The sequence below is a fragment of the Passer montanus genome, unplaced genomic scaffold (genome assembly GCF_014805655.1).
Source record: "Passer montanus isolate IOZ18808 unplaced genomic scaffold, ASM1480565v1 scaffold24, whole genome shotgun sequence".
In the NCBI taxonomy this organism is placed as follows: domain Eukaryota; kingdom Metazoa; phylum Chordata; class Aves; order Passeriformes; family Passeridae; genus Passer; species Passer montanus.
The window spans coordinates 5,279,269-5,306,509 of NW_024367037.1; the positions used below are offsets into that span (position 1 = coordinate 5,279,269).

The window sequence follows — 27,241 nt, forward strand, 5'->3', positions numbered from 1 at the left end:
GTGCTCGAGTGCCTTTTCTCTTTGCAGGCAGGAGGTTGGACAGCTAAAGCTGAGCTGGGCTTGCCCATTCTGCTGAAGGGCACTTGAGCTTTTACCTGGGAAAGCCAATGGCTTGTCAATATCCAAGTTGTGTTTCAAACTGAGCCCTTCCACTCTGATATCTGTCTCTGTGGTTTTAACCATTTGATGCTCAGCTTCCCACTCCCTTTAACACTTCTCAGCTTTTCCAGGAGAAGTTGTCAAAAATCTTAGTGTTATCCCCTTAGGGAACAAAACCATTCCAAACTGTTTTCCATTGAACTTGAGTCCATTTCTGAGCCACTGTGTGTGTAAGAGTTACTGGAGGCCTGTGACATTTTAGGAACTTATATTCATTTCAGTCAATGTAAATATTGCGATAGCTGAAGTATGTGTTTGGGAACTCATTACAGGATTCTTGTATCTTGGCAGTGCAATTATTTTAATAATATAAAATTTGGGAGGGATTAATTTTTTAGATGCTGAAAGGAAATAAACCCTGGTGTTCTCAGTAAATGCTCCAACCAGTCTCGTAGGCAAAACTTTTATTTCATCTGAAAGAATTATTTATATCTTACAATTCTTCTGAGTAACATGCCTAGCAACTTAATTGCTAGTTTCATTACTCACATGCTGATGTTTCTTTGCATATGTAAATAACCCACCTATTTTAAAATATCATAGCTTAAATAACAGTCTCCCACATCTAGTGTGTACACAATGATTTCCAATTGCTTCCACAAGGATGCAAGGGGGAAGAATAGTTTTTGTTGTAGACATTTCATAAAATGAGTGCACAACAAGCTGAATTTGTATAAGCTGGGGCAGGAATTCAGTCTTATGAATTTAGATTGTCCTGGCATTATTCCAGCTTGGGGGGAGAGGATGGAGTCCACAACATCGCTGCTGTTGCTGTTGTCATTTAAGTGCACGAGGTTTCACAGCACACAGCAGGAAAGCAGCAGAGAGCACATTTGAAGATGATACAAAGGATCAACCAGTTTCTGATTAAGAACACTTTTTTTCTTAGTATCTTCCTTTAAATGTAGAAAATAAATATCAAAGGAATGAACAGCCTTACGATGAAGTTATTAAAAGCTCATTAACTGTGTTTACATCCAAAGTAGATGCATTGAAAGGAAAGGGCTTTTTGCCTGTCAGAAGCAAATGAGTTGAATTACTCAGGTCATGTTTTGCACTCCAGCTGATTTTACCAGTGCAGGCACCGAGGCTTTAACACATGCAGTTCTGACAATGTCTGCAATTACTTGTGAAAACTGTTCTTGCACACATTGTTTCCCTGAATCTCAGACCTACTTAAAATAGACATAATGCTCTGGCTGATAGCAATTTCAGCATTTTAAAAGTAATAAGGAAGCATTGCTTAGAAGAAGTTATTTGTGCTGTAACAGTTGCTTACAATGTCTCTAGGCACAAAACCCCATCATCTGTCATTAGCAGACAGTGATTTCCAGTGATGGTATCAAAGTACTGGTTATTGAAAGGGAGCTCTTTCTGTAGTACACTTCCCTGGACCATGTTCCCTGCTAGGGAGCCTTATCTCAATACTCATTTCACTGTGCACCTAAGAAAACAACTTAAGCAGAGCTCAGGATTAACTGACCAATCTAAAAACTTCAAAAAGTGACTTCCCAACCTCAATTTCTGTTCCCCCAAACAGTAGCAGTAGTAGTGTGGGAAGTGTCCTGAAAGGGTGGAGGTAGGACCATGTTCAGAACAGCAAATCATGTGACAATTGTACAATTATATAACAATAACAACACATTAACACTTTTGCATTTGACAATCGAAGCTCCAGAAGGAAAAGGCTTCTTAAGGAGGGTAAGATAACAGGGGTCCACTATAAAAAGCAAGCAAAAGCACTGCCAGCATTTCACCCCTTTCAGGCTCCACAGCACGTCCCAAAATCTTGAAGAGGCTGAGCAGCTACACTGCAGTGTGGGTGGAAGCAGAAGTTTTGGCACTGGAGAGTAATGCAAGAGTGCATCTGCCCAGACAAGGGTGATTTACACCGTCAGCTCTATCAGGCTGACACTTCTGACCCCCTCCCCACCTCGGGGGCTGCCAGCTGGCACTGCCAGCGTGAAGGGACCTCGCTGCTTCTCTGCTGGCCTGGGGCCTCACAGCAGCCTGAGGGACAGAGCCCTGGAGGGAGTGGGCCTGGCTGCAGCACTGCCTTCCAGAGAAGCTGTTCAGCTCTCCCACCATGCTGCTCTGGGCTCCAGGAGAAGCAAAGGCAGCATCTTGCAGTAAGTGCTGCTTCAACAATGTGAGGCTTCAGGTTCAGAATGCCAGAGCTTGGCTCTTCATCCATGTATAGTGTTCTCAGGACAAGCCAAGGAGCTGAACAGCTGTGGAAAATTATTACCCTCCAGTAGCAGTGCTGCAGGGTTGCTGCTTAGACTGTTCAGTTCACAGCTACACTTTGGGGAGCTTACAAATTAACTGCCTTGCCTGGAAAGGGGAGAAGCTGCTTCCAGTGCTGATGTGATATATACATAACTTTTTTCTACTTTGCTCAGTCAACATTCACACCTTTTCTTACGACAGCACACGCTTCCCTGTGTATTATTAAACAGGCATAGTCAGTCATATCCTGGGGAATAACAGGAAAAGTTTGGAATCCAGATAAATTAAGGTAAATTTAAAATACTATGAGCATGAAAGAATGATGGCATTTATTTCCTTTTCTTTGGAGCACTACAATAAAAGCTCCAGCTTCTCATGGCATTCATGGGAAAGCACTAGAATTTTCCAAGTATCTCTTTGTGTTGTCTGCAAGACACTTTGTGCAAATTTGGCATGAAGCACCTGTCACCCATTATTACAGCTGTGAATATACCTTACCTAAGAATTATGTAATTAAAAGTTATCCCTATAATTTTCAAAGGACTGATGTCACCGTGTCTGAAAAGAGAAATTCTGACACAACTCTTTCTGCCCTCCCAAGGAGCAGAACTGTCATCAAAATTCACACAACTCAGCCTTTTATATAAAGCATAAGGCTGCAAGTCTGTCATTAGCTCAGCTACTACACTGTTATTCCTGGCCATAATGTATCTATACTTCAGCTGGATTTTTTGGCACTTTGGTGAGAAAGCTCTGGACAGCTGGAAGAGACCTGCTCTATCATTTTTTGTTTTTTTCTTTGTATCAGTTTTCCACCTGTGAAGCCCAAAATCCCACCACCAAGTGCAGCTGCAATTCCTGCTACTTTGAAGCCTGCAAGGAGACCAATAGGACCCCCCACCACTCCACCAATGACTGCACCTGCCACAGGCAGAGCTGCCAGCTTGTATTTTGCAGCCTGTAAAGGAAAAAAAAAAAGTAGTTAGAATACTTGCCTGTGGCGATGTGCATTTTCCCCTCACTGCTCTTGGCAATGACTTGAATGCTCAGTGATAAATAAACTTTACAAATTAGTATTTTAAAAAAGTATGACAGAATATGCTAACACCAATTCAAAATCCTGTCTTGTGTATGCAGTTGTGAACCAAGTCCTTTCACGTGGTTCTAGCTGCTTTGTACACTGGGTGTTACCTGGTCACCATCCTTAAATCAAATCAGAAACTGAGAAAATGCTCAGACTTTTCAGTGATGGGCCTGACTGCAGCTTTGGGGATTATTTAGCAATTGACAAGGAACAGGATGGCAATGACAGGCTATCATCAGCCTCTTGTTTAATGCTTGTGTGATTCTTGTGAGCCAGTCACTGACTGCACTTGTCTTTGCAGGTAAAACAAAGTAACCATCAGAACATGGTTTAAAAAGGCCCCCCCCAAATTAAATAATTGTATTTTCTAGCAGCCTGGATGCAATAGAAAATTACAAGAGAGATTGATTTTTTTTTTCCCTGCTACCTGTGGGTCATTTCTTCTTTATTTCCTTAATTGCTGGTTCCCTCAGCATTAAAGACGGCAGATCAATGGGGTTAATACAGAGGGTGGCTGGGAGGCAGGGCACCATTGATTCACCAGCAGGAGCAGATCCCTACCTTCCCCAAGTTTTTGGTTCCCTCTTCAACATTCGCAGCAGCACTGTTGACATGGTCTTCAATCCTGTCAATCTTCTCCTGCTGGGACTAGATGCAAAGGAATTATGAGTGAGGGAACCTGCTGGGAAGCAGCAGTGAGCCAATACACACCATTTTAATGCCTGTAATCAGGGCCCCACAGCAGCTTTCATCTGCACCCGGCAGCCTTAGTGGTGCTCCATGATTAGCATCTGCTAAACTCTGCTGAAGCTACAGACTAACTTCAAAAAATCTCAACTATTAAGTAATAATATGGGGTGGATATTAGACAACGTCTTGCTGCAGTTAAACAAAATGATTTCTAAATCTTTTCTACAGATAGAGGAATTCACAGTCCAAAAGGAAAAATAATGCAAAGTAGCCTGTTTTCTTTCCCGCTAAGTCTCAGTTTCAAAAAAAAATTCTATAAAGGGCATTTTTAAGATCAGTACTAACTCCAACATACAAAGCTGCATCAAGAAATCTAAGAAGTATTTAATTACAACATTATAGAACAATGACTTCAGAAATAGTGACAGCAGGGAAAATATACTTGATGTTGCTCTGTATTTTACTGTTTGATTTTACAAAAACATTCCATCCTTTCTCCCAGTGCAGTCAGTCAGGTTCCCCTGCAGTCTCTCCCAGGGAGCAGAAGATAAAGGGGTCTGTGAGTTTGTTTGTTCTTATTCTAATCTGAGCAGTACGCAGGCTGTTTCATGTCACAAAATAATGAGATGGCTAATGTTCAGCTTAACATAAAAGGCATTCTGAACTTGTTGCCTCTTTCTAAGTCAGAAACCGCTGAGTACACCAGCTCTGGTATTCATCTACAACGCAGTCCACCCACCTTAAATGCTTGCTCTTATAGCTAATGATGGTCAAGTGCAAAAATCCAGTAAGTCCTGGGAACAGGACCTCTTCCTTTAACCTTTAGAGTACTGAATGAACATTTCTGCAGTCCCTCTCTAATCTAATGGTTCTTACTTGGGTTTTTTGTATAGATGAAGCAGCACATACTCAGCAGAAAAGATAAAAGCCAGGTTATTTATCCCTACTAACCCAGTAGCAAGGAGATTAAAGAACTCTCCTAGGAGATGAGAATTGTGCATTCAAATTCCCTATGGCACAGGAAGAACTAAACATTGGGAACAGACATTTTGGCAATGTGGTGAGAGCAGAGAAAGGGCATGAGAACAGTGAGGATTTTTCTAGCACTCCTGATCAAGTGAGAAAAGATACCTGACAAACACACACCCTGTGCCGTAAGAGCTGTCACCACCATTACAATTAGGACCTAGGTAGAAGTCTGCAATCAACACAGCAGAGGTTCTGCTAAGGTTCAGCTCGTGGCCATATGCACTGGCAGAAACATTGTAGCTGCTCCAGTGGCAAGAATTTGGGAGCAGCTGCCAGCACTGGTGCTGAAAGAGGAGACTGCTGCCTCCTCAAAGCGTCACCTTGGCAGAGCCTGAATCACAGGAGAGATGCATCCTCAGCTTTTTTTTATCCCCACCCAACCCCACCTAGGAGTTACCCATGCACCTTGTTTTTGTAGGATACTCTGTAGGACAGAAAGCAGAATTAATACTTACACAGACTAAGAGAGAAAACTCAGTCACCAGCTGGCTGAGCTCAACCAAGTCCTGCAAATAAAAAATAAAAGTTATTCTGTGATAGTTGCTAGAGCAAAGAGCACCAAGGGAGGGAGGGAGTTCCAACATACCCCTTCTAAACTTTCCCAGGACTCAGCTGCATTTTCTTCCTGAGGTATTTCCGGAAGGCGGGAGGAGATCTGGATCAAACTTTGGGAGCCATCCTTCACTTCTGTGTTATATAAAGTTTCTGAATGAGAAACATGATGTTTATAAACAAATGCACTGAACCAGGATGCCGGTGCTGTGCAGAATTTCTCACTCCTGAAGTTTCTCAAGGGTAATCTGATACTTAACCTAATTCTAGCCAAGCAACAGCCCCAAAAATGATCATATAGGGAGAGGCCTTACATCACTACACAGTTTCTTAAAAGGATGTTATTGACAAAGAAATAGATTCATTTCTATCAGCACATTTTCACAACCACTCCTGAAATGATACTAAATTATACTCCTGAATTCAAAGTCATTTAATTCATTTTGTATTGACCAGACTGAGAAAACTGGGCTTGGGACAAAAACTTTTCATTTACGTACGACACATAAAAACTCTGTGCTCCCAAAACTGAACAGACAGTTACTCATTTTATGATTGATTATCATGCAACCAGTTTGATTTTCAGCCATTGAGAATTAAAAGATGCTGGAGGAAAAAGCTTTCAAAGCAAAAGCAGTGAAACCCAAGTAATGTGGTGCCCAGCATTCCATGCTGGATCCATGAGGATGGCAGACATTTGCAGCTCAGTGCTGTACACGAGATATTCTCAAGTGTATTCCTCCCTAAATCACCTGGACTGAATGCAGAAGACATTAGGACAAAGTATGGTGTTAAAAGCAAGGAATGACAGACAGTGAGTGGCACTGGGGAGAGCAGATACAATGAACAGGCTCACACACCCCTCCTCCAGTCAGAGCCCACTCCAGAGCCACTGCAGATGTCATGGACATGCCTGTAATTGTGGACAACAAATTGAGTGGCAATAAAGAAAAATAACAAAGCAGTTTGGCTTGTCAATACAAGGACTGAGGAAGAGCTTGGGAGTCTGAAAGGCAGACTGGAGAAGGTGTATATGTAAACACAGTGCAAAGATCATCTCAATTTAAACAACTTCAACTTCTGAAGGGAGATCGCTCCTTCAGCACGACACTGGTGTTTCCTTCCTTGGGAATGCAGTCCCAAGAGAAAGCTTATTATGGGGAAGGCTGGTTAGATACATCTAACAATACTAAAGTGTAAATATTGTATTAAAATCTTTAGATACAACGATTGTGCCAAGGTACGATAATAATATTATATAACTGTTACAACAACAGATATGTCCAATGGAAAACAAATATAATCATATTAATAAAAAAAAATCAGTGCATGCTTATTCATGGAATTAATTTAAGATAAAATAAAAATGATAACATTTTCATAACATTTGTCCATTTCTCAACATTTTTATCTCAATATCTCAAAATAGATGAAGGACCCAATCTTCTTACTATCAGCACAGTAGAAGTCTAACATAATGAAATTGATATTTAGACATAATTACTAAGTAAGCAGAGTAACAAGAATGCACGAAGCAATTTGGGGGTTTAACTTGGGCTTGTTTTTATTTTTAAGTATTTCTACCTCTTTTCCTTTAAGAATCCGGACACGGAAGGCACTTCACATTCTGTAATCATCACCTGTTCTTCCAGAGCGTATTTTTGATTAATAACCTCAGATTAATTAAGGTTGTATACTCAGTTCTAAAATATTCCTTTCCCCTTTTCAATGTAATTAATTATATATCCAAACGGGTGAATTTTTTTTGAGAAAACTGTTCTGCCACATACTCTGACATTTATCACAGATTTTGAGGATTTTATTTCATTTCAATCCTACACAATCCTATTTCAAAATCAAGTTTCTTCTGCCCAGAAAGGTGTACTCTTCCCTAATCAACCACATGATGCTAAGGTGGTTAAAATTAAAGTATTCATAATTCAAAAGCAAAATAAAAATCTCACTAAGCAAAGCTGCCTCCTCCCACAACCTTGCTCTGGTCTGCTCCTAACAATATATGCCAACCTACTGCAGAAAAGGATATCCTTGAAAGTGTTGTAAAACCATGGTTTTGCATGACACACATTCCAGAGAAATTAAAACTGTAAGTAGGTTTACATGTTTTCATTTTGTAGAAACTAAAAATCAGTGAGAAAAAAATTCCTCACAAAAATTCTTAATTCACTTAAAAAAACTAAGGTAAAGAAGAGGAAGGGTAAGAGGTGGTCACATTTGGGCTGAAAGTATGAGTAAGAAATTTATATTCACTACTTCACTTTTTATCAAGTCTAACCAATTTTAATAGAATTGAGAATGGAAGTGACTCTACCAGTTCATTTATACAGCATCTTCACAGAAATACAATAATACAAAACACCTCTGCAGATTTCACAGAGGAGTTTTACACCTCATTACACTTGAGATAAAAATCTAATGCTCTGGAAGATCCAATATGTTGCTTAAAAGATTTTAGTAATTTTAAGAGTGGAGTCTCACCTTTTGTTAATATTTGTTTAATATGCAATTAAATTCCATTTCTATTGGCCCTCTGTTGAGGATGGTGAATGGGGGAAGGGACTGTATCATATCACTGACATGCCTTCTAAATGGGAGATTTGAATTTGTAAACTCCTTCCTTCTCTACCAGATGGGAAGCAACATGCTACAAAGAACGGGCACGTATTGAACTTCCTTTGATTAAGATCAACAGCCAAGATTTGCTTTCAGGACTGCAGCCTCTAAGCACAAAAGAATAGGCAATACACTGTGTCTGGGTTAGCAATTCAACAGGGCTGCTTGCACAGGCAGGCAAACTTGAAAAAAACCTGTTTAATTGTATTTAGTTGTCTGCCTGTCTGTTTCTCTGTAGATGGGGTGAATTTTTTCCACATTCCTGAGCAGACTTGCAGATGCCTGTCATTCCAGTAGTATTTTTTTTGTTCTTCTCATCTCCATCATTCTAATAAATTTATTTGTCCTTCTGAAGTGCTGTTATAGTCAATGTCCTCTGTAGTTCAAAGTTATTTCAGATTTCAGAAACAGTCCTGTTCTTTGAAATTAAACTCTAGTTCCCATTTGCTACCTATGTAATTGTGTAAAAAAGAGAAGCAGTAAGCCAGGACAAAGCCTTTCCAATGAAATACTGGAATGTACTGAGAACAACTGCAGAAAGTCACCAACAGAAGAGGTATCTTAAATTTAGTTCTGATCATAAAAAGAGAAAAGCGCACAAAGAGACTGAAAGTAATGGCTAATATATATGAAGGGAATCACTGAATATTGAAGACAATGAGCTCTCCACAAAAGAGATGTCAACAAGCTGGGTAAAATTATTAATAGAAATTATGTGGAAGAAGTTCCTAAAAGATAAAGGACTGCAGAACTGCTGGCAGACACTAAAAACCAGGCTGTACTGAAGATGAAATCAAATCATCCTGATGCAGAGGAAGATGTTTATTGCTTCAGCAAGAGCTCTTCAGTGCCCTGGATATCAAGAATTTGATGCACAATATGAGTTACAAATTAAAATATAAACATGGAAAGTTAACATCGGGAAGACCAGGACATAAATACATTTCAACTACCAAGAGGCATAAATGGTAGCAAGGACGTTCCTGTGAATGTTTTTGCAGTTAGAGAAGACCAAGGATGTGGAAGTGCATTGTCTGACAAAAAGGTAGCTTTAAGCAGGTATTTGATGCAATTAACTTAAATAAGAAAGATAAAGGCTGAAACATAAAGAGAACAGGTTAAAAATATTTGGATGAGCTAAGCCTTTTTAGGGTCTGAAGGTTTGATGAAATTCACTCTAGAGCATTTTTAACAAACAGTCTTTGAAATTTCAAGCATATTTTTGAGAACTTGAATAAGGTGCTCCTAGAGGACTGCAAGAGAAGAGACTTTGAAATCCACAAAGACACTAGAACAAACTACTGAACAACTAACTACAAGATGTTGAAGGTGTTGAAGAGGTCGAGATTTTTATGTCAGAAGCCAATTCAGTCTTTTCTGCTGGCCTTTTAAGAGAGAAGTTTTTTACAATGGGGGTGGTGAGGCACTGGCACAGGCTGGCCAGAGAAGCTGGATGTCCCCATCTCTGGAAGAATTCAAGGCCAGGTTGGATCTGAGCAGCTTGGTCTGTTGGAGATGTCCCTGTGCATGGCAGGAAGCTTGGATCTAGATGATGACCCAAAGGGTTCTGTGACTGTGTCTGATTTATCTTCATGTTCCAAGTTTTTCTGATACTACTGCACACGACATTCTTGGAAGCAAGGGTGGTTGTCAATTCTCCTTTTCTCCCAGTCAACCACGAGGCTCACTGGCTTGTTAATCACACTTAAGAGTTCTTGTAGTTCTGCATGCAGCAACAAGAATGGTCATGAAATCAAATCTGACAGCAGGTTCTTCTACAGTGCTACTGACTGAGACTGCTCTTTTGATTTTAGGACACATGAAATACTCAAATCATTCTAAGTAATACTGCTACTGCAGCAATCAAACTAATTACAGATATGGGAACTCACAGATCATCAGGAGAGAGCACTAGCCAGCACCAGGGCATAACAGAGACTTCTCCTGAAGACAGAATGGTAGAACAAAGATTGAAAGACATTTTATACAGAAAGGAGGGAAGACCAGCAAACATATCTGATTTCTAGCATGTCACAGTGTATTTTCAAAAATGTTTATTTAAATGGATTTATACTCCTTTCTTGTCATTTACCAAGTTAAAATGCTACAGGAAGAGGTGTTCTTCTTTACCTAGGAACTTGCTTCTCTTTTCCATATATTTCATCAATGCCGTATTACGCTGTCATATAAAAATCTTCCTGGTATTTCTTCACTAATTCAATGAAAATGGCCAAAATTATTATTTGCACATGATCAAGTGATTTGCAGGGGGGACAGAAGAAGCCAGAAACATAAAAATATATCTTGAAACATAAATGTAAGTATTCTTCTTCCTGTGAAGAATCCACTATTTCAAGATCGAAGGGTACAGGATCTTTGTCATGGAAAGCCATAGATATTTAATTTTTAAAGATATTTAAGCATTTTCTGCTTATCAAAATTCAGTCACAGGGCATGGCAAAAGTGTGCTGTAGGGAAAGAAATCTACTTCTTCATTAACAATACTCTTCAACTGAAATCTTATTTGTTTGCTTCATTAATATCTGGTCAGAGAAATTGCATACTGACCAGATATTAATGAAGAATTAATTGGATACAGAGAAATTGGATACAACAACAGAGATACAATAAATACAGAAATTAAATTCTACTACCTTGTCCTAGAGTTGCAGATCTGGTTAAAGAAGCATCCTCCTGTCCTTTGAGTTGCCTTTTAAGTTCTTCTGCAGATTCAGAATGCAGCTGCAGGAAGTCCTTAATGGCAACTGAAGCTTCCTCTTTAATGGGATTTATCATTCTCTGCAGAACTGGGATGTCTTCCTGCCGCACTCGCAAACAGAGCTTCTCCATCTCTCGCATATTGGCACGGAGCTGCTGCAGGAGTATTAAGAGTTATTTTGTAGCTTACTGTGTGAGAACACCAGACACCTCCAGTGCCTGGGAAGCACCTTTCATCTTCATGATCAAGGGAGAAACATTTTTAAACCCATCACCACCACTATTTTGATTTTTCTGGCTGTCGTTTTGTACTTTATCCACTTCTCCAAATCAGTTTGCTTTATTTTGGGTTTCAGTTAAAGTATTTAACTAATTAATTAATTGTGTAATCGCTGAAGTTATTTCTGTTTCTCCAGTCAATTTAGGTCTTTGCCAAAATATTTACACAAATTACAACAAGTTGCAATAATATGCAAGTAAAGTAAGTGACTGCTTCTCAAAATTTCGTTTTTCATAATAAAAAGTGACTGTGGTGATCATAGGACATCAGGATACAGTCATTCATACCCCCAGCTATCCCAAAACGTTTATTTTAGGAAGACAACTTCAGGGACAAAAGAGAAGGATTACTTTTTCTTTAAATTATTTTTTTTTCAGATGAACAACAAATATATTGGTTTCATTGGAACATCAAGTTTAATAAAACCTGTAAATACTTCTTTAGTTACAAGACTTCTGAGGAGATATAAACTGTTCACAGCTATTAAGAAGAGTATGTGTACAGGCATTTCAAATGAGATAAGTTTCTTTCTGCATTAAAAATAAAGGGATTTTTCATTGCCTGGGCTTTAAAAATGCACACAAATTTTCTTGTCCTACAAATTAAAAGAAGAAATTTACAGTTTAAATTACACCACTTACTGTTTTAGGTCAGAGTTTTTACCTAATTATAAAAAAGAGACTGTAATAAAAGTGTATTCTCTGCATTACTTTACAGTGATATAATAAATTCTACACTTTGTCACATTATTTACCAGTTAATTTGAATACTCGCCTCACAACAGAACAAGAGAATGGATTGAAACCAATGAGTGGTTAGAAATAGAAAAGTTTTCTTCCAGAATACAAACCAGGTACAGATAATGCCTTAGAAAGGTAAAACTAACTGTCTGGGAAAGCAAGATCTAAATGGAAGTAATTTTATTTATATATACTAGTGGAATTAATTGCTTTTAGCATTTATGAAAAAAATAGTAGAAAATGTAATTAGAGAAGAAGGAAGGAAATTATTCAACAACATGTTGAAGTAACATTGCACAAACTTCCAAAGAAAGAACTATTGATTTGTTAAAATCATGTGTCAAATTACTAAGAATTGATTAGATTATACTGTATGCTTAAATTAAGAGTACTATTAGCCAAATTAAGCTGTATTATTCAAGACTAACCTCAGGTAAAACCACTGATTGACAATTTAAAGAAAGAGAGATACAAAAAAACCCCAACTGTTGAAGACACTGAGCTGAATTAGAAACATGGTAGCCAGTAACTTTCCCCATCCATTTCTCACCTCAGTCTGCCTCCTGCTTCCTGGTATCTTCCCCCCACGGTGTGCCCCTATGCACCCAGAAGAGGAGAATGTCACCACTTCCATACTGCACCATGTGACAAAATTCTTGCTTTACAGAATCTTGGAATTTCATTTAAGTAACAAAATGGGACTATCTAAACACAACACTCAATCATCTAATTTCTAGGACTATATGCAAGGGGCTGAGGTTGATTATGCTGTTTTATTTCAATTAAAAAAAAGATATTACTATTATCCTGTCTTTGGCAAAAATGGAGACCATAAAAAGGAAAAACGACAAGTCAAGCAAAAAAAACTAGTGAAAAAACAGTGACAACAGTGAGTTTGGGGTGAGATAGCAATGGTTCCATAGCAGCTGCTTTTTCTTTGAAACAAAAAGGAGAATTTTGCAGTTGAAATTGAGTCAAAATGTAGTTCTACTTGGGATCTGTACCATCGCAGCTGCTGCTGGGGCAAATTACAAGTTTGTGCAGTGACCAACACAACACAACTGGCTGATGGGAGTTCGCACAGATCCTGAACAGAAGCTGAAAGAGGTATGAAGTGCTCATCCTAAGGAATGGCTAAACCAGATCCTCACTTCCACTGCTCATTACTACCTTGCCAATCAAAGAGAAATATTTCTGAGCAAGAAGATGGAGGAATCATATGATGATATTAGCTTATTTAGTGAAATTTAATTTTAGTAGCTCTTCCTTTGTGGTTTTGAAGGGAGGACTAATGCTCTACTTACTGTCAATTAAACAGAAGGTGAATGGATTCAGCTTAGGAAAGTTCAGCCCTGCTGTGAGGAGACACATCCCAGGAGCTCACCAGGGTGTAACATCACAAATGTTATGGATATGCAAATCTCATAATAATTTAATGGCACTGAGTTTAATTTCTAGGTAGAGCATGAAAGTGTATCACTCTTATCCCAACTGTTTGCACTTTTAAAACCAAGATTATTTATCAAGGAAGGTAATACAAAATTCTCTTTTTCTTTGTGGAGACACCTGAGTTTCACACTCTCCAAATCCAACCCAAAAGACACAGAATTTTTTTATAACAATTGCAATTTTTGTCCATCAACTTCCAACAGTCTTTGTTTCAAATGGCTTTCTCACAAAAACTGTAGGAAAATACAACTGATGAAAACCTTGGTAAGTTATCCCTTCAATGCATGATCTACGGTCCCTATATTATTTCTGTCAGCTGTTTATCTAATCTGGTCTTAAAAGGACTTCTGCATAAAGAGCTACAATTTCCTTCATACCTCACTGCCAGAATTCAGTATACTATAGCATTTCCTTATGTCTAACACAAATCTCTCTGGCCTCAGTTTAAAACAGGTAAATCTAATCCTCTCTGTACAAAACAGGGAAAGACAAGCCCTGCCCTCTTTGCAACCCTCCCCTCCACGTTTGCAGACAGACAGCACAATACCTTTGGGCACTCTTTGGGCAAAATAACTAATTTGTTGATCTTTACCAGAAGTCCTGTTTTCTCAGTTTCTGACTGCATTCACTGGTCTCTCCCTATTCACTTCATGCCTTCCCTTGGAAGTGTGGGACCCAAACTGGACAGACTATTCTACCTGGGATCCCACTACTGCTGACTGAAGAGACTGTAGGAGAGAGACCACACTGACTGCTCTTCTGTTCATATATGCCACCAAGTTATCTGGCTTTTTTGGACCACACAATCAGTTCACTTCTACTCCATGTCCCTCAAGTCTTAGAAAATTCTTGGTCAAAGGAACTTTGAGTTTAAGGATATGTTTACCATGCAGATGGCCACAGGCTGCAATAATGACCTGATTTTACATGATCCTTCACTGATACCACGAAGAATCTCCTGCAGAAATAAAGTTTTCTACACTGCTCCTCATGCCCTCACAGCATATCCACACAATATGCCAGAGAGGTACCTGAGGATCACTTCAGAAATGTTACAGAAGACCTGACCCACACAAGACCTTGGGCCAACAACCTGAGCTTCAAAGATTTAAGCAAAAAAAAGCTGATCAGAAACCACCTTTAACTTGTAAACCATTTTCAGCTGAACTAGAAGCCATAAAAGTGAACAAGAAAAAATAGATTAACATTTTTCAAGCAGCTTTCCAGGTTAGAGTAATACAGTGGAGAGATTATGTCAGCCTAAGCATGTTTTGCAGAACAGTCTCTTTCTGTGGGCTGAATACTCAGACTAAAGCCAGACTGTTCATCCACTGCATTTTCCTTTTTTTTGGTTTAATATCTTATTTCCTCTCTAGTAATTGCAGCATTTCCCTCCCTCTCACCACCAAAATGATCAGGGCAGTCCTTAGATGTTACAGCAAAATACTGCCATTTTATTGAAATTATCTTAAACCTTGCAGTAATAAACTAATTGTGTGGTACAGTCAGCATGTATGCAGACAAAGCCCAGAAAACTGCAAATTCATTCAGTTTCCAACATTTTAAGAAGTTCATGGATTGTCCCTAAACATGAAAATATACAAGAGCACGTTCAGAAAAACTAATACATGATACACTAGAGCTATTTTCTCAATATTTTTTAAAGGGTCTCTTTATGCCCTGCGCAAGATTTATCTGTTTTCTTCACCTTCCTTTATAGAAGTTTTTAATGTGTCACCCAGTCACTTGAAAGCAGAGCAACAGATTTACACTCATCTATACTTCTATTATAATTTTGACCATCATCAAAATTACAACAGAAGTAATTATTCTGGGTAAACTGAAAATTCAGAAAAATGGCTAATTATGTGCACATGGATTAAATGTAGAATGGCTGTGCATATATTTGTCTAAAACCTGTGGCGGATGCCTTGGGTCAATATTGACTTAGGGATTCCTAATGTATTTTTACAACATCTAATTTTGAGAGCAAAGTGTGTGCTGCAGAGAACATTTGGTATCACAATAATTAATCTGATTTCTTTGCAAACAAACAGATCACAAGTCCATCAGTAAACATTTAAACAGCTTACGGCAAACACATTCTACATGTCATATAATTTATTATCAAGTACTCCAGACTCCTAACTATTTAATTAAAACAAAGAGCCAGTCTGCTCTTCTTTCATGGACCCAGATACTTATTCTGCTCTCTGGGTATCAGAATGTGAACCACTTTAATGCATCTAGATCTGTATCCAGAGCTAGAAGCAATAAATTGCTAAAGAAGATTTACTTTGACTGAAAGTAAAAACAGCAAGTTTTAGATTCAAGACAAATATAAATGTTTCTAGAGAAATATAAGCAGTTTTCTTATTACAGCACTTAAAATATCTAAAAATAACATCTTCAACACAATTATTTTTTCTCTAATTATTGACAGATTTTTGTCTTGCTAAAGAAATTATACTGGTAATTTAAAGTTACAAGAGAAGCCTTTCCCACAACTCAGATGTGAAAACAGATTAGAGAACAGACATAAGCAAATGCATGCTTACTACACCACACCTGTTAAAATACCATTGTTTTAAAAGAATTTCCTTGTATTAAAATTTCAAAAGTACTTGGTGAAAAATCAAATTACACACCTTTGAAAGCCTCTTTGAATATGAAGAAAAAACTTGTATTAAAATTTAAAAAGTACTTGGTGAAAAATCAAATTACACACTCAAACGTCCAATGAGCAGGAATATTAACTGGATTTCACGTGTCACTTCATATCATCTACACTAAACAGAAAGCTCACTATTCCTTAGAAAAGACACGTAACTCCAGCTCTGCCTACCATCTAATTCTGTTGTTTGATCAGGATTAAGTTCTTCTTTCTGAGGTGAGCAGGTTTTGGTGGTGGTTGTTTTTTTCATTTTTAGTCTGTTCTAATTTCCCACAAGAGTCAGTAAGATACTGAAACAAACACAGGATTCACAGTATTAGCATTGTGAGCAATGGTTTAAGACTACGCCACCTGTGCTGGCAAATCCTGCTTGTCTATGTGCAGTGTAGGTCATTTACAGTAGCAAAAACAGGTCTCTCCTCTGAACAATACCTATGAAAGCAACACAAGCTGCCTCTCCTGGCCAACAAACATCTGTCCCCAGAACACTGGCAGTGTAGCTGTTGCAGCCACCAGATGCTATATCTGTCTCAGCAAACTTTGTGCTGCAGATGTGGTCCTTGTGTTCTTCTGTACTGATAATCTACTTTGCCTGTGTGCTACTTAGCTGATGTTTGGCTGAGTTTCTGCATCATTTTCATCAAGACATAGGTATTTTTAGAAACAGTGTATGGTTCCCTATGGATGACTATGGGTGAAGTCACTGACATGATGCCCGTGCTGACCAATGTGCTGGTATTTCCTCCCTTGATGATCTCATGCACCTAACAACAGATGTGCACACCAAACTAGTAGTCCAGATGTTCTCTATGTCTGAAATAATGCTTTAAAATTAGCAGTATCCCTTATTGCAAGAGCTGTCTTCTAATTTAATAATGTAAGAGGATAGTTTGCAAAAGATCACAGTCTCCAAACTTTTGCTTTTTCAAGAACATAGAAACATTTCTGACTGTATTTGCCTCATAGGACACAATTAGGAAATCCCTAACTTTTAAATGAAGCTGTGTGCTTGCTTGTCAAACCCACCAGCCAAGTATGTGTCTCTCTGAAGGTCCATCCCTGAGGTGACCAGAACTATGTCTGTAATTCAACCCCATCAGCAGCACAGCCATTTTCATGTTCTTACCTGAACCGTTCGTCCTGCGTTGATGTGCTCTTCGTGCAATCTGTCCCAGAGCCTGCATCTCTGATACTAAAACAGAGGAAAAAGACTCCTTAGAATTGCTATTTTTAGCAACTGGCTATGCAGAGAAAAAAGCTACCTTTGGTTAATGATCACTTTAATTTTCCAAAACTGAAAGTAAAGACGTTGAATCATAAACAGTTCCACTGCAAAATTAGAGAGGTAAATAACAATGTATTTTGTGAAAAATTTTGTACAATGTATTTTACTGAATTACAGACAACCAGGGAAAACTCTGTTTTTATCAGTTTTTAACATCCAAGTGAAATTGCATCCTGACACTGCTGTGGCACAAATCACTTGGTGGGCAGTAGAACAAATGGCAGGAGAATGGAGTGGAATAGTGGATAAACAGTACTGGTCATATAGGACAACGAAGGTATCTGATACTATCGACAAAGAAAATGGCATTACACAATGCTGCTGTCTACATTCACACTGAACATTTCTATATAGTAACAAACACAGCTATAAGAACCATCAGGCCAGATCTGGCACCTCCGTGAGGCTCCACTAACTTCTAGTGGGAAACGATCCATACAGTACTTCCCATGGGACAGAGACCAGACTAACTACTACAATAGCAGAGAGCAAGTTTGGCAAAAGAACTGCATATTATCACATATGAACCTTCTCATCAATCAAAGCAAGCAGTGCCTGCAACAGGCAGTTACACAAATAATATAGAGACTAGACTTTAGCATGAAAAAGAGTAGTAAGAGAAGTAGATGCTGTGATTCCTGAATGTGTGCTGAAACTATCAAAGAATATATTTACAAGATTAGACAATATTAGAATATTTATTTAATTGTTTAGATAACAAGGCAAATATTTACCATGATTTTTAAGGTATTTTTATGTTTAAGTTTAATTCCTCAATTTCTTAATAAGCTTTCTTATCAATAAAAAACTTTATCTACAGCCTCTATCTTTCCGTAACTGTTTTCATAATTTTAGATGCCACAGCAATAAGTTACTCAGCTTCCTAAAATACAAGGAGAAATCTAAAGTTACTACTTATTTTCAGAGCAAAAAGTTCTTTCATGATAGGACTTTGTAGTGCTATGGAGGATAAAAGTGTTCAACAAAGTCAGATTAACATTATTCTTCTAGGAAACGGAATAGTAATAACCTCTGAATAAATTGCTATGTCATTAAAATTAGTGCCAGTGTTCTTTAAAATAAAATGGACAGAAAGCCCTGTATCAACAGTAGATCTTCCAATTTAGTCACCCCTCAAAGAGTACTGAAACAGCAATTTCTGAAGTTTTAGGGAAAAATCACCTATTTGATTTCAGCTGACTGTAATACATTGTCCAAACAACTAACAATAAAAAATCCTGTTATCCAGTTAAGAAAAATTCCTCAGGAAGCCTTTACTGCTTTTCATAATTTCTTCTAGAGATGTTCAGCACATTCATCTGCTTAATATATTGTTTATTACTTTGCTTCGAAATTCAGAATATGCAAGTGACGAGTCCAAAGAATCCAATGACTTAACACACTGACATTCACGTGGTCAGAGAATTCCTCCTTGTTGACTTCTCTTTGTCATGCAACACAAAGTAGGCCATGCTCCTGGACAGCGTTCACCCTGGGGGCCTCCAGGATAGTAAAGCTTGAGAAGAGATGGTATTGACATTATTTATTGTGGAAGCTGGGGCTGTTCAGCCTGGAGGAGAGAAGGCTGCATGGAGATCTCACTGCAACCCTCCAGTATCTGAAGGGGGCCTACCAGAAAGCCAGAGAAGGAAACTTCATCAGGAGCTGTGTTGACAGGACAAGGAGCAATGGGTACAAATTACAAGAGGGGAAATTTAGGTCAGAGATTAGGAAGGAATTTTTTACTCTGAGGGTGATGAGACACAGGTTGCCCAGGGAGGTAGTGGATGCTCCATCCCCAGCAGTTCAAAGCCAGTTTGGGTAAGCCTTGAGCCTAGTGGAAGGTGCTCCTACCCATGGGACTAGATGATCTCTAAGGTCCATTCCAACCCTTTAACATTCCATGATGTTATCCTGAACAAGTACATGTAAAACTCAGGGAGGTCCAGGAAGTAAAAATGTCTATGGAATCCTAACCTCTTATGTTAGGTCCAGAGGAGAGCCACAAAAATGGTACAAAGGCTGGAACAGCTCTCCTGTGAAGAAAGGCTGAGAAAGTTGGGATTGCTCAGTTTGGAGAAGAGAAGGCTCTTGAGAGACCCTACTGCAGCCTTTCCACAAAGAAAGTGGGCTTAGGAGAAAGACGAAGACTTTTTACTAAGGCCTGCAGTGACTGCAAAAGGGGCAATGTTTTTAAACATTTAGAGGGTAAGTTGAGAACAGACATAAGAAATTTTTTTTAATGGGGGTGGTGAGGAACTAGAACAGATTGCCCAAAGAAGTTGTGAATGCCCCAGCCCTGGAAGCCTAGGTTGGATGGGGCTTTGAGAAACCTGATGTAATGAAATGTGTTCCCACCCCATGGCAGGGGAGTTGGACTAAATGATCTCTAAAGATTCTCTTCCAACCCAAATCACTCTATAGGTTCCATATTTCTGTGATATTTAATCATAATTGTGCTATAGCCAAATAGTTTGTATTCCACAACAAAAATATAAAACATTAGGTTACCCTTAGACACTCAATCTTTTCTGCTCTATGAACATTCTCTTGAGAGCCCTCTTTAGAAAGAAAAGCCCTCTTTCATGCTTCTGCTTTGGATCCCTTCCACCTGTCCTTGACCTCCTTGACAGTATCCAGAGAGAACTCAAAAGTTTGTCATAATATCTCCTGCTAAAAGCTCTTCAATAAATACCTGACACAAATGTCCACATACAGATAGGACTCAGATATCCTCATTCCTCATTTTGTGTCACCTTGACATATAGTCCCACCACAACAATGGTTCCCAGACAAAGGTAAAAACTGTTTCACACAACATCCTTTAAAACAAGTATAAGAAATTAAATTGAAACAATGACATGAATGGTACAATGAAATTAAATTTAAAAAACGAAAATTTTCTCTCATGAAAGCAAGATAGAAAACATGTCTTGCAGCACTTTTTTTTTTGAAAGGATTGTTACATATCACCAACAAAGCCTGGGGCAGTAAGCCAAACAAAATCTGCACTTTCCTGTACTAGAAAGAACGGGAATTGTAGTACCAATGTACTAGCAAGTCAGTTGCTGTTATCCAACAGAGACTTACAGACATCTGTACCTCTTTTGGATACACATGCATTTTATTCCCTCTTAGAGTGAAAAGCCGTCCAATCCATGGAATATACTTTAGAAAACAAGAATTTTCATGGGGAAAGCGAAGAAAGAAAAAGTACAGACACCTTATTTCTTAAGGCTATAGTTTCTAAGTCTTCCAAAACTGTCATTTAGAAAGTTGGACCCTCACATAGTTGAGAAGCAATGATGATGAATTTATGGTAGCCACTTCCTCTGAAAAGGTGTATTCAAGGTCAAATTTCATTATATATTGATTTTATAGTTTCTTCAAACAGTGATTTAGAAGATTAATTGTTTGGACTATCTCTGGAACCTAAGGTTTAAATCAATATTCATGAAATGAGGTTAGAGATATTGGCTTCATCATAAGTAAATAATGTTGCTGCTCTAAGCAATTGGACATAATTAGTGATTTTTGCTTAAAAGTAGCCTGTAAAATAAACAGGATCAGATTCTATAAAATTATCCTTTTACCTCTAGGGATGTTTGGTTTGCATGGCTGAAAGTTAATTTTACAAAAACTATTGAAGAGAAAATCATCATGACAGCTCACAAAAGTACTGTAACACTTTCATTATGGCTAAAATGCACACAAAAGATATAAATGCGAATTATCATACAAGTATTTCAGCCAAACTACTGCTAACATTGGTGTTTACTACAAATGTAAAGGCCTTTGTGCACACAATTACAAATATAGAACTTTCATCTTTAGCCAAATTTGAATCAAAGCATTTTGTCATCAATTTCTCATCAAAAACTCTACATAATCTTTCAGTGTGACTGCTTCTATACTGCAAAAATAACTACATTAGTAAAAAGTGAACACTAACCTTCTCAATATTTATTTGGTGTTTTCTTAACCTTTCCAAGTCTGTTGGAATTGCCACTTTAATGAATTTCTGAATTGCAGGTTCAATTCGGCGGAGTTTAACTTTCTCCTCATCTTCAGACATCCTAAAAGCAGCTTTCAAGTCAACAGTTGTCCAATATACCTTCACCAAGGTAAAAAACCCTAAAAACAAAAACAAAAAAATGAACAAGAAAAAAAACAAAAAAAACCAAAACAACAAACAAGAAAGTTAAACCTGAATCACTTTTTAAAGAAATCAAAATAAGATAAATCTGTTTTTCTGATGATCACGTATTCCCCAAAACCAACAGTTAAGCAGTATTAACATCTGGATGTTTGCATTTAAATGTATTATCTCTACTTGTTTGCAGGCTTTGGAAATCTTTTTTTATAAAACTTAACACTAACAAGAAGAAAGAAAGCGACTAAGTAATTAAAGCAGAGGTAAACATGTTTTACAGCATTATGATACAAAAAAAGGTTTGAAAAAAACCTTCCAATTAGATGCTTCGATTGATCAGAATTCACATATTGCCAATTCACATTCAGAATCATCCTAGAATTTGTAAAACATGTCCTGAAAAGACACCAGAATAAAATTAATTTTGGAATTCCACTTCCTGGAAATGTTAAGAGCTCCTGAATGAAGATTTGCACTCCAAATTGCCCATGTTCCCTACTGACAATGACTAAGGCATCACCTAACAAGGGGTATAAACAGGCTGCTGAAATACTTGCAGAACCATAAGTACATAAGCAGCCTGAATCCTGTTCCTTGCAGAGTGTAAAATATAATTTTTGAATTTCACTTCTCTAAAAGAGAGATGTGTAGTATTGTATGTAATAGCATTTATCTACAGAGCATAGGAGTAACATAAAGGAATTCAATTATGCTGAATGCACACAAAGGGAAAGAAGACACGTAGGAGAAAGTTTTGTCACAAGTGTCAGTAAAAAGACATGTGCTACTTGGTTATATGGAAGCACCTGAAGTACATCAGCTACTGTATCAGAAAGCTTTCCCAATTTTCCTCCTTTGGTAATTAAACTGATTTAAAGTAATTAACCCAGCATATTCCTCCTAGTACAGGTCAGGCACAGCAGAACGTAACAGGTTAAAAAATATTTCTGTTTTTCACACAGACAAACATATTATCAACAGTGAAATTAGACATCACTTTTTTCAGATCTACCTACGGTGTGAAAATGCAGAGGGAAGGTGTTGGTGTTTTTCTGAGACCTGCAATTCCTGCAGGCAGAGAGAACATGGGAGCAGACACCAGATGATGGTGCTGGGTCTTTGACTGCTGTGTTCAGCCCCGGCCCTCTCGTGCAGGCTGCAGGGAGCACACAAACAAACCTGCTCCAAATTCAAAGGAGCCAAGTGGGAAGCATCTTCCAGCAAGAAAGCAAAAGCATTTCTGGTATAGGGAGGAAGGTGGTTGCAAATAAAACAATGCTGCATTTTTCAGAACAGAATGCTAACAGGAGACTCTCCTCCTTTGATCTATGTCACTCAACAAAGAAATTGAGAACTGTGGAAAGCTGAATGTTTACTGACTAGAACAAGTTAAGGGAAGTCAATCTTTAAGGTTTCAATGGCACATCTTTTCTTTTTTCAGAACCTCAAAAGTAAATTATTTCATCAACTGACTTTGCAGTCATTGCTAAATCATACCCACTTCAAATTATAAAAACACACTCTCAAGTGGTCTGACAAATCCCCTTCTAACCCAAGGCATTTAATAATAACCTTCAAATAAACATGCAGTGGATGGGTGACCTCACATTTTTCAGGTTGCAAAAAAAAAGTTATACTTTTTGTATTGATCCACTCTTTTCACCGTTCCAAAAACAGCAGTTTAAATGCAAGATGATAAAAACTACATTCTATTATACCTTGGTCACTACAGTCCCTAACTTTTGAAAGAGGTACTCATATATCACAGTTGAACTCTACTCTGAGTCTAGAATCTTTTTTTTTATAATGTCCAAAAGATAAGCATCATACTCCAAACTGCAGTACTTCCTCTTCAAACAAGCATTTAATTTCCTGGCAGCTTATACACTAATCCATGAGTTTATGAGCTAGAATTAATTAAAAATTGGCTCCCTAAAGATATTTAATAGCCATATCATGCTTTTCTTTAATACAGAATCATCTTGAAGAAGTGTTGATGCAAATTCTTCACACATGTAACACCACATGAACTCTAAGAAACAAGCAGCCCATTCTGTCTTAGAAGAAATACAGCAAAGTTAAATTCACCATAACTTTGTCCTTAACCTTTCATGACATCTGGAGATTGATGAGAGTCAAAACTGAGTTTAGATGACTTACAATCTGGAGCACTGTGAAAGCAGAGTTAATGTAAACAACAGCCATGTGCCTTGGGTAGATGATCTGAATTCTGAATTTTGAAGATTTGGCTGCATGCAGAGCTCTGGCTAGTCATTTTCTTCTCATTAAGAATTTCCTGACAGTAAAGTAACTTCCATGACAGTGTCTACTCTTTAACACACTGCTGCCTTCTAAAAAAAAAAAACAAACCTAAGAAAGAAATGTAAAAACTTCTTACATTCTTATCAGGTCTCCTGATTAATTTTCTCTTAAATATTTCTGCAATAAAAATTCTAAGCCACAGATTATCAATGCAATGTCTTACTTTTTTTTTACATTCATATAGTATTAACATTAAATAAATAAAATTAATGTTATGCACTTCTGCTTGTTGCTGATGCAACTTCAAGGAAACCTTGCATACTTTACATGACTTGTGTTCTCCTAAGCATGACTTTAACAACTCATTTCTGAAGTAATAATGCCTGTTCTTTCAGCAATCACAGAGTAAAAAGACAGTTTAGGTTGGCAGGGATTTTCACATGCCATCCTGTACAAGCTGAATCAGATGCCATTACACAGACCCTTGTCCAGTAAGGTTCTAACACCTCCATGGATGGACATTCCACACTCACTAGAGCCCTCCTTCAGTGTTTGACTATTATCCAGGCTAAAAACAAACAAGCAAAACAAAACCAAACGACGACCATGAAGACCTTCCTTGCAGCTAAACCAGCTTGTGTCCACTGCTCCTCATCCCACTGTCATGCACCTCCAAGAGCAGCCTGGCTCTACAGCTTCTACCTGCAACAGGAAGATCTCCCCTTCCTTCACCTTAAGAAAACCAAATGACGACCATGAAGATCTTCCTTGTAGCTAAACCAGCTTTGTCCACTGCTCCTCATCCCACTGTCATGCACCTCCAAGAGCAGCCTGGCTCTACAGCTTCTACCTGCAACAGGAAGATCTCCCCTTCCTTCACCTTAAGGCTGAATAAACCCACCTCTGTTTCTCCTAGAATGCCACGTGCTCCAGCCCTCTAACCACCACAACAGTAGGGTCCTTTCCTCTAAGGCTGCTCTCCATCAAGTCTTCCCAACTTGTTCTAGGGGCACGGCTTTCTTATTGCCCCTGCTGGAATTGTTGAGGCTTCTGTCTGCCCGTATCTCCATCCCGTCAAGGTCCCTCTGAGCAGCAGCCCTGTCCGGCTGACGAACCACTCCCCTCAGACAAGTGAAAACACTGCACTCAACTTCAGCTTCTTAGGAAGGTGATTTGCCTCTGTGCTTGGATCTGAGCACCAGTGACTGAAATAACACTAATCCAGAAGTGATCAAAAGTGAGATGGAGAATAACTTTCAGTCAACTATGTAAATAAAAGAGACATATCCAAAGCAGGCTGTAGCAGCACAAGTCACATAGTTGCAGTCAACCAGAAGTAAAATTCTTCCTAGGTATGGTAACATACTTGTTACTTGTTATGAGTTTCAGAAAATGGTGCTAACACACCTCAAATGTTAATACTCAGGAACTTTTGTTTGTTAACACTCCTGAACTTTTGTTAAACTGCTTAGTGTTCTCCCCTGAAACCTAGTACAATACACAACAAACCTCAGGAGTTCTGCTTGCCCAGGGAAACATAATGTAATTCACTGACTTGATTTTAATTCACTCACAACACTTTAGACAACCACTGCCACTAGAAAAAGTACCTCCAGCATAAATGCCTTGTTGATAAGGGTTGAAAGGTCAAAAAGTTTTTCCCTGTAAATAAAATTAACTAGAATGTTAGGAAGTACAGCAGCTTTCTACCAAGGGTGACCTGAAATATTTCCTAGAGTGGTACTGTCTCCACAATTACAGTGACACTATTGCCCACTTGGCTGAGGCCTGCAGTTAGTGAGGAACACGCTCCTCTGGTAGGCTACAGAAAAACTGCACTTTGGGAGTAAATTACATCTTTTACTTTTTGTCTGGAAAATGAATCAAAAGAAAATAACTTTGTTAGGATGAAATAAGGCACAGTCACCAGCCCCAGCGTGTTCACAAAGTAACATGAACCTGCTTAGTGAGATAAACAGGCACACGCGTGGGATCTCCCATAGAACACCCACAATCAGCAGCTGTACATGTCAGGCTGTGGCTCCCAGCAGATCTGTGCTCTTGTGGATCACCTGGCAACACAGACTTGATCTAGGCAAGGCAAGGGCACATGACTGCATTTTGTGGAATCAGAGCAGACAACAGGCATTTTGTCTTGGATTTGTATGTTTAAGCCAGCTGCAGAAGCTAATGACTAACACGTGAACACCTTTTGCACAAAGCTGAACCGGTGGAGCGAGTCTGCAGTGGGCTGACGCCTGCCATGAGAGGCCACAACACTTCAACCTGCAATCAGTGCTCTAATACTGAATTCTCAGTATTAACAGAACTACACAATCAATTAGGTTGGAAAAGACCTTTGGGATCATCAACTCCAACCTATCAACACCACCCTGTCAACTAGACCATGGAACTAAGTGCCATGGCCAGTCTTTCCTCAAATACCTCCAGGGACAGTGACTCCACCACGTTCCTGTGAAGAAATTCTTTTTGACGTCCAACCTAAACCTCTCCTGGTGCAACAGCCCACTCCAAGGTCTAATTAACCTCTGTGAAGAAATTCTTTTTGACGTCCAACCTAAACCTCTCCTGGTGCAGCTTAAGACCAACAGGTTCTGGAGGCCTACTCTGCCTGTACCATGCCCTGGAAAAGCAAGGCGAGCGTGAAAAAGGAAAAGCATAAAAAATAAAGACAGGCTTCAAGCAGACTAAACTACTCCTTTTTTTCCTGACTTACAGTTTTAAAAGCCTGGGCAATGCCAGGCTTAACAATTTGTCACGCTGCAAAGAATAAGTAAGCAAGCAAACAAGACAATCCAAGCTGCTGTGACACGTTCTGTCCCGACCAGCGCCACACAACCCGACCGCGGGGGAACCTCGGGCCCAGCCGCTGCTGGGGGCATCTCCGGCCGGGCACCCCCAGCCCCTCCGCGGCGCCGGGCCGGGAGCAGGACGAGCCCCCGCCGCTCTGCCACCGGCCCTGGGGCTCCCGCCGGCAGCGGCCCAGCCCGGGGCTCACCGTGCGCCCGCCAGGCCCCGGCCCGGCCTGCCCCGGCCCTTCCCTGCGCGTCGCTGGCACGGAGAGCGAAAGCGAAAGCAGAGCCGCCCCGCTGCCCGCTGGTCCCGCTCCCTCCGCCCCCGCCCGCCCCCTCACCCCCTCACCATGGGGCGGCCGTGTGGCGGCCCCGGGACGCTGGGCGGGAGCCGGCGCTGGGCTCCCCCTCCGCCGCGGGGCGCGGCCCAGCCCCCGCCGCCACACGCACACCGCCTCCGCCGCCCCCGGGCCATCCTCCGCGTGGTTGTTTC

General features: G+C 39.3%; 1 protein-coding gene across 10 annotated transcripts; it reads right to left on the reverse strand.

Annotated features, from left to right (window-relative positions):
* Positions 1 to 534: 534 nt before the first annotated feature.
* Positions 535 to 27,241, reverse strand: STX17 (syntaxin 17). 10 transcript variants are annotated; one of them, XM_039711089.1, is made up of 9 exons: positions 27,098 to 27,219; positions 23,834 to 24,024; positions 21,473 to 21,654; positions 17,362 to 17,427; positions 11,029 to 11,248; positions 5,778 to 5,896; positions 5,647 to 5,697; positions 4,034 to 4,120; positions 535 to 3,346 (listed from the first exon to the last, which is right to left on the reverse strand). In XM_039711089.1, exons 3-9 carry the CDS (start codon positions 21,593 to 21,595, stop codon positions 3,107 to 3,109), a joined length of 906 nt encoding a protein of 301 aa, XP_039567023.1. In that variant the 5' UTR covers positions 21,596 to 21,654; positions 23,834 to 24,024; positions 27,098 to 27,219; the 3' UTR covers positions 535 to 3,106. The 10 variants fall into 10 exon arrangements, with proteins under 10 accessions (XP_039567023.1, XP_039567024.1, XP_039567022.1 ...); XM_039711090.1 differs by lacking the exon at positions 27,098 to 27,219 and adding an exon at positions 26,955 to 27,026; XM_039711088.1 differs by lacking the exon at positions 27,098 to 27,219 and adding an exon at positions 24,837 to 25,141.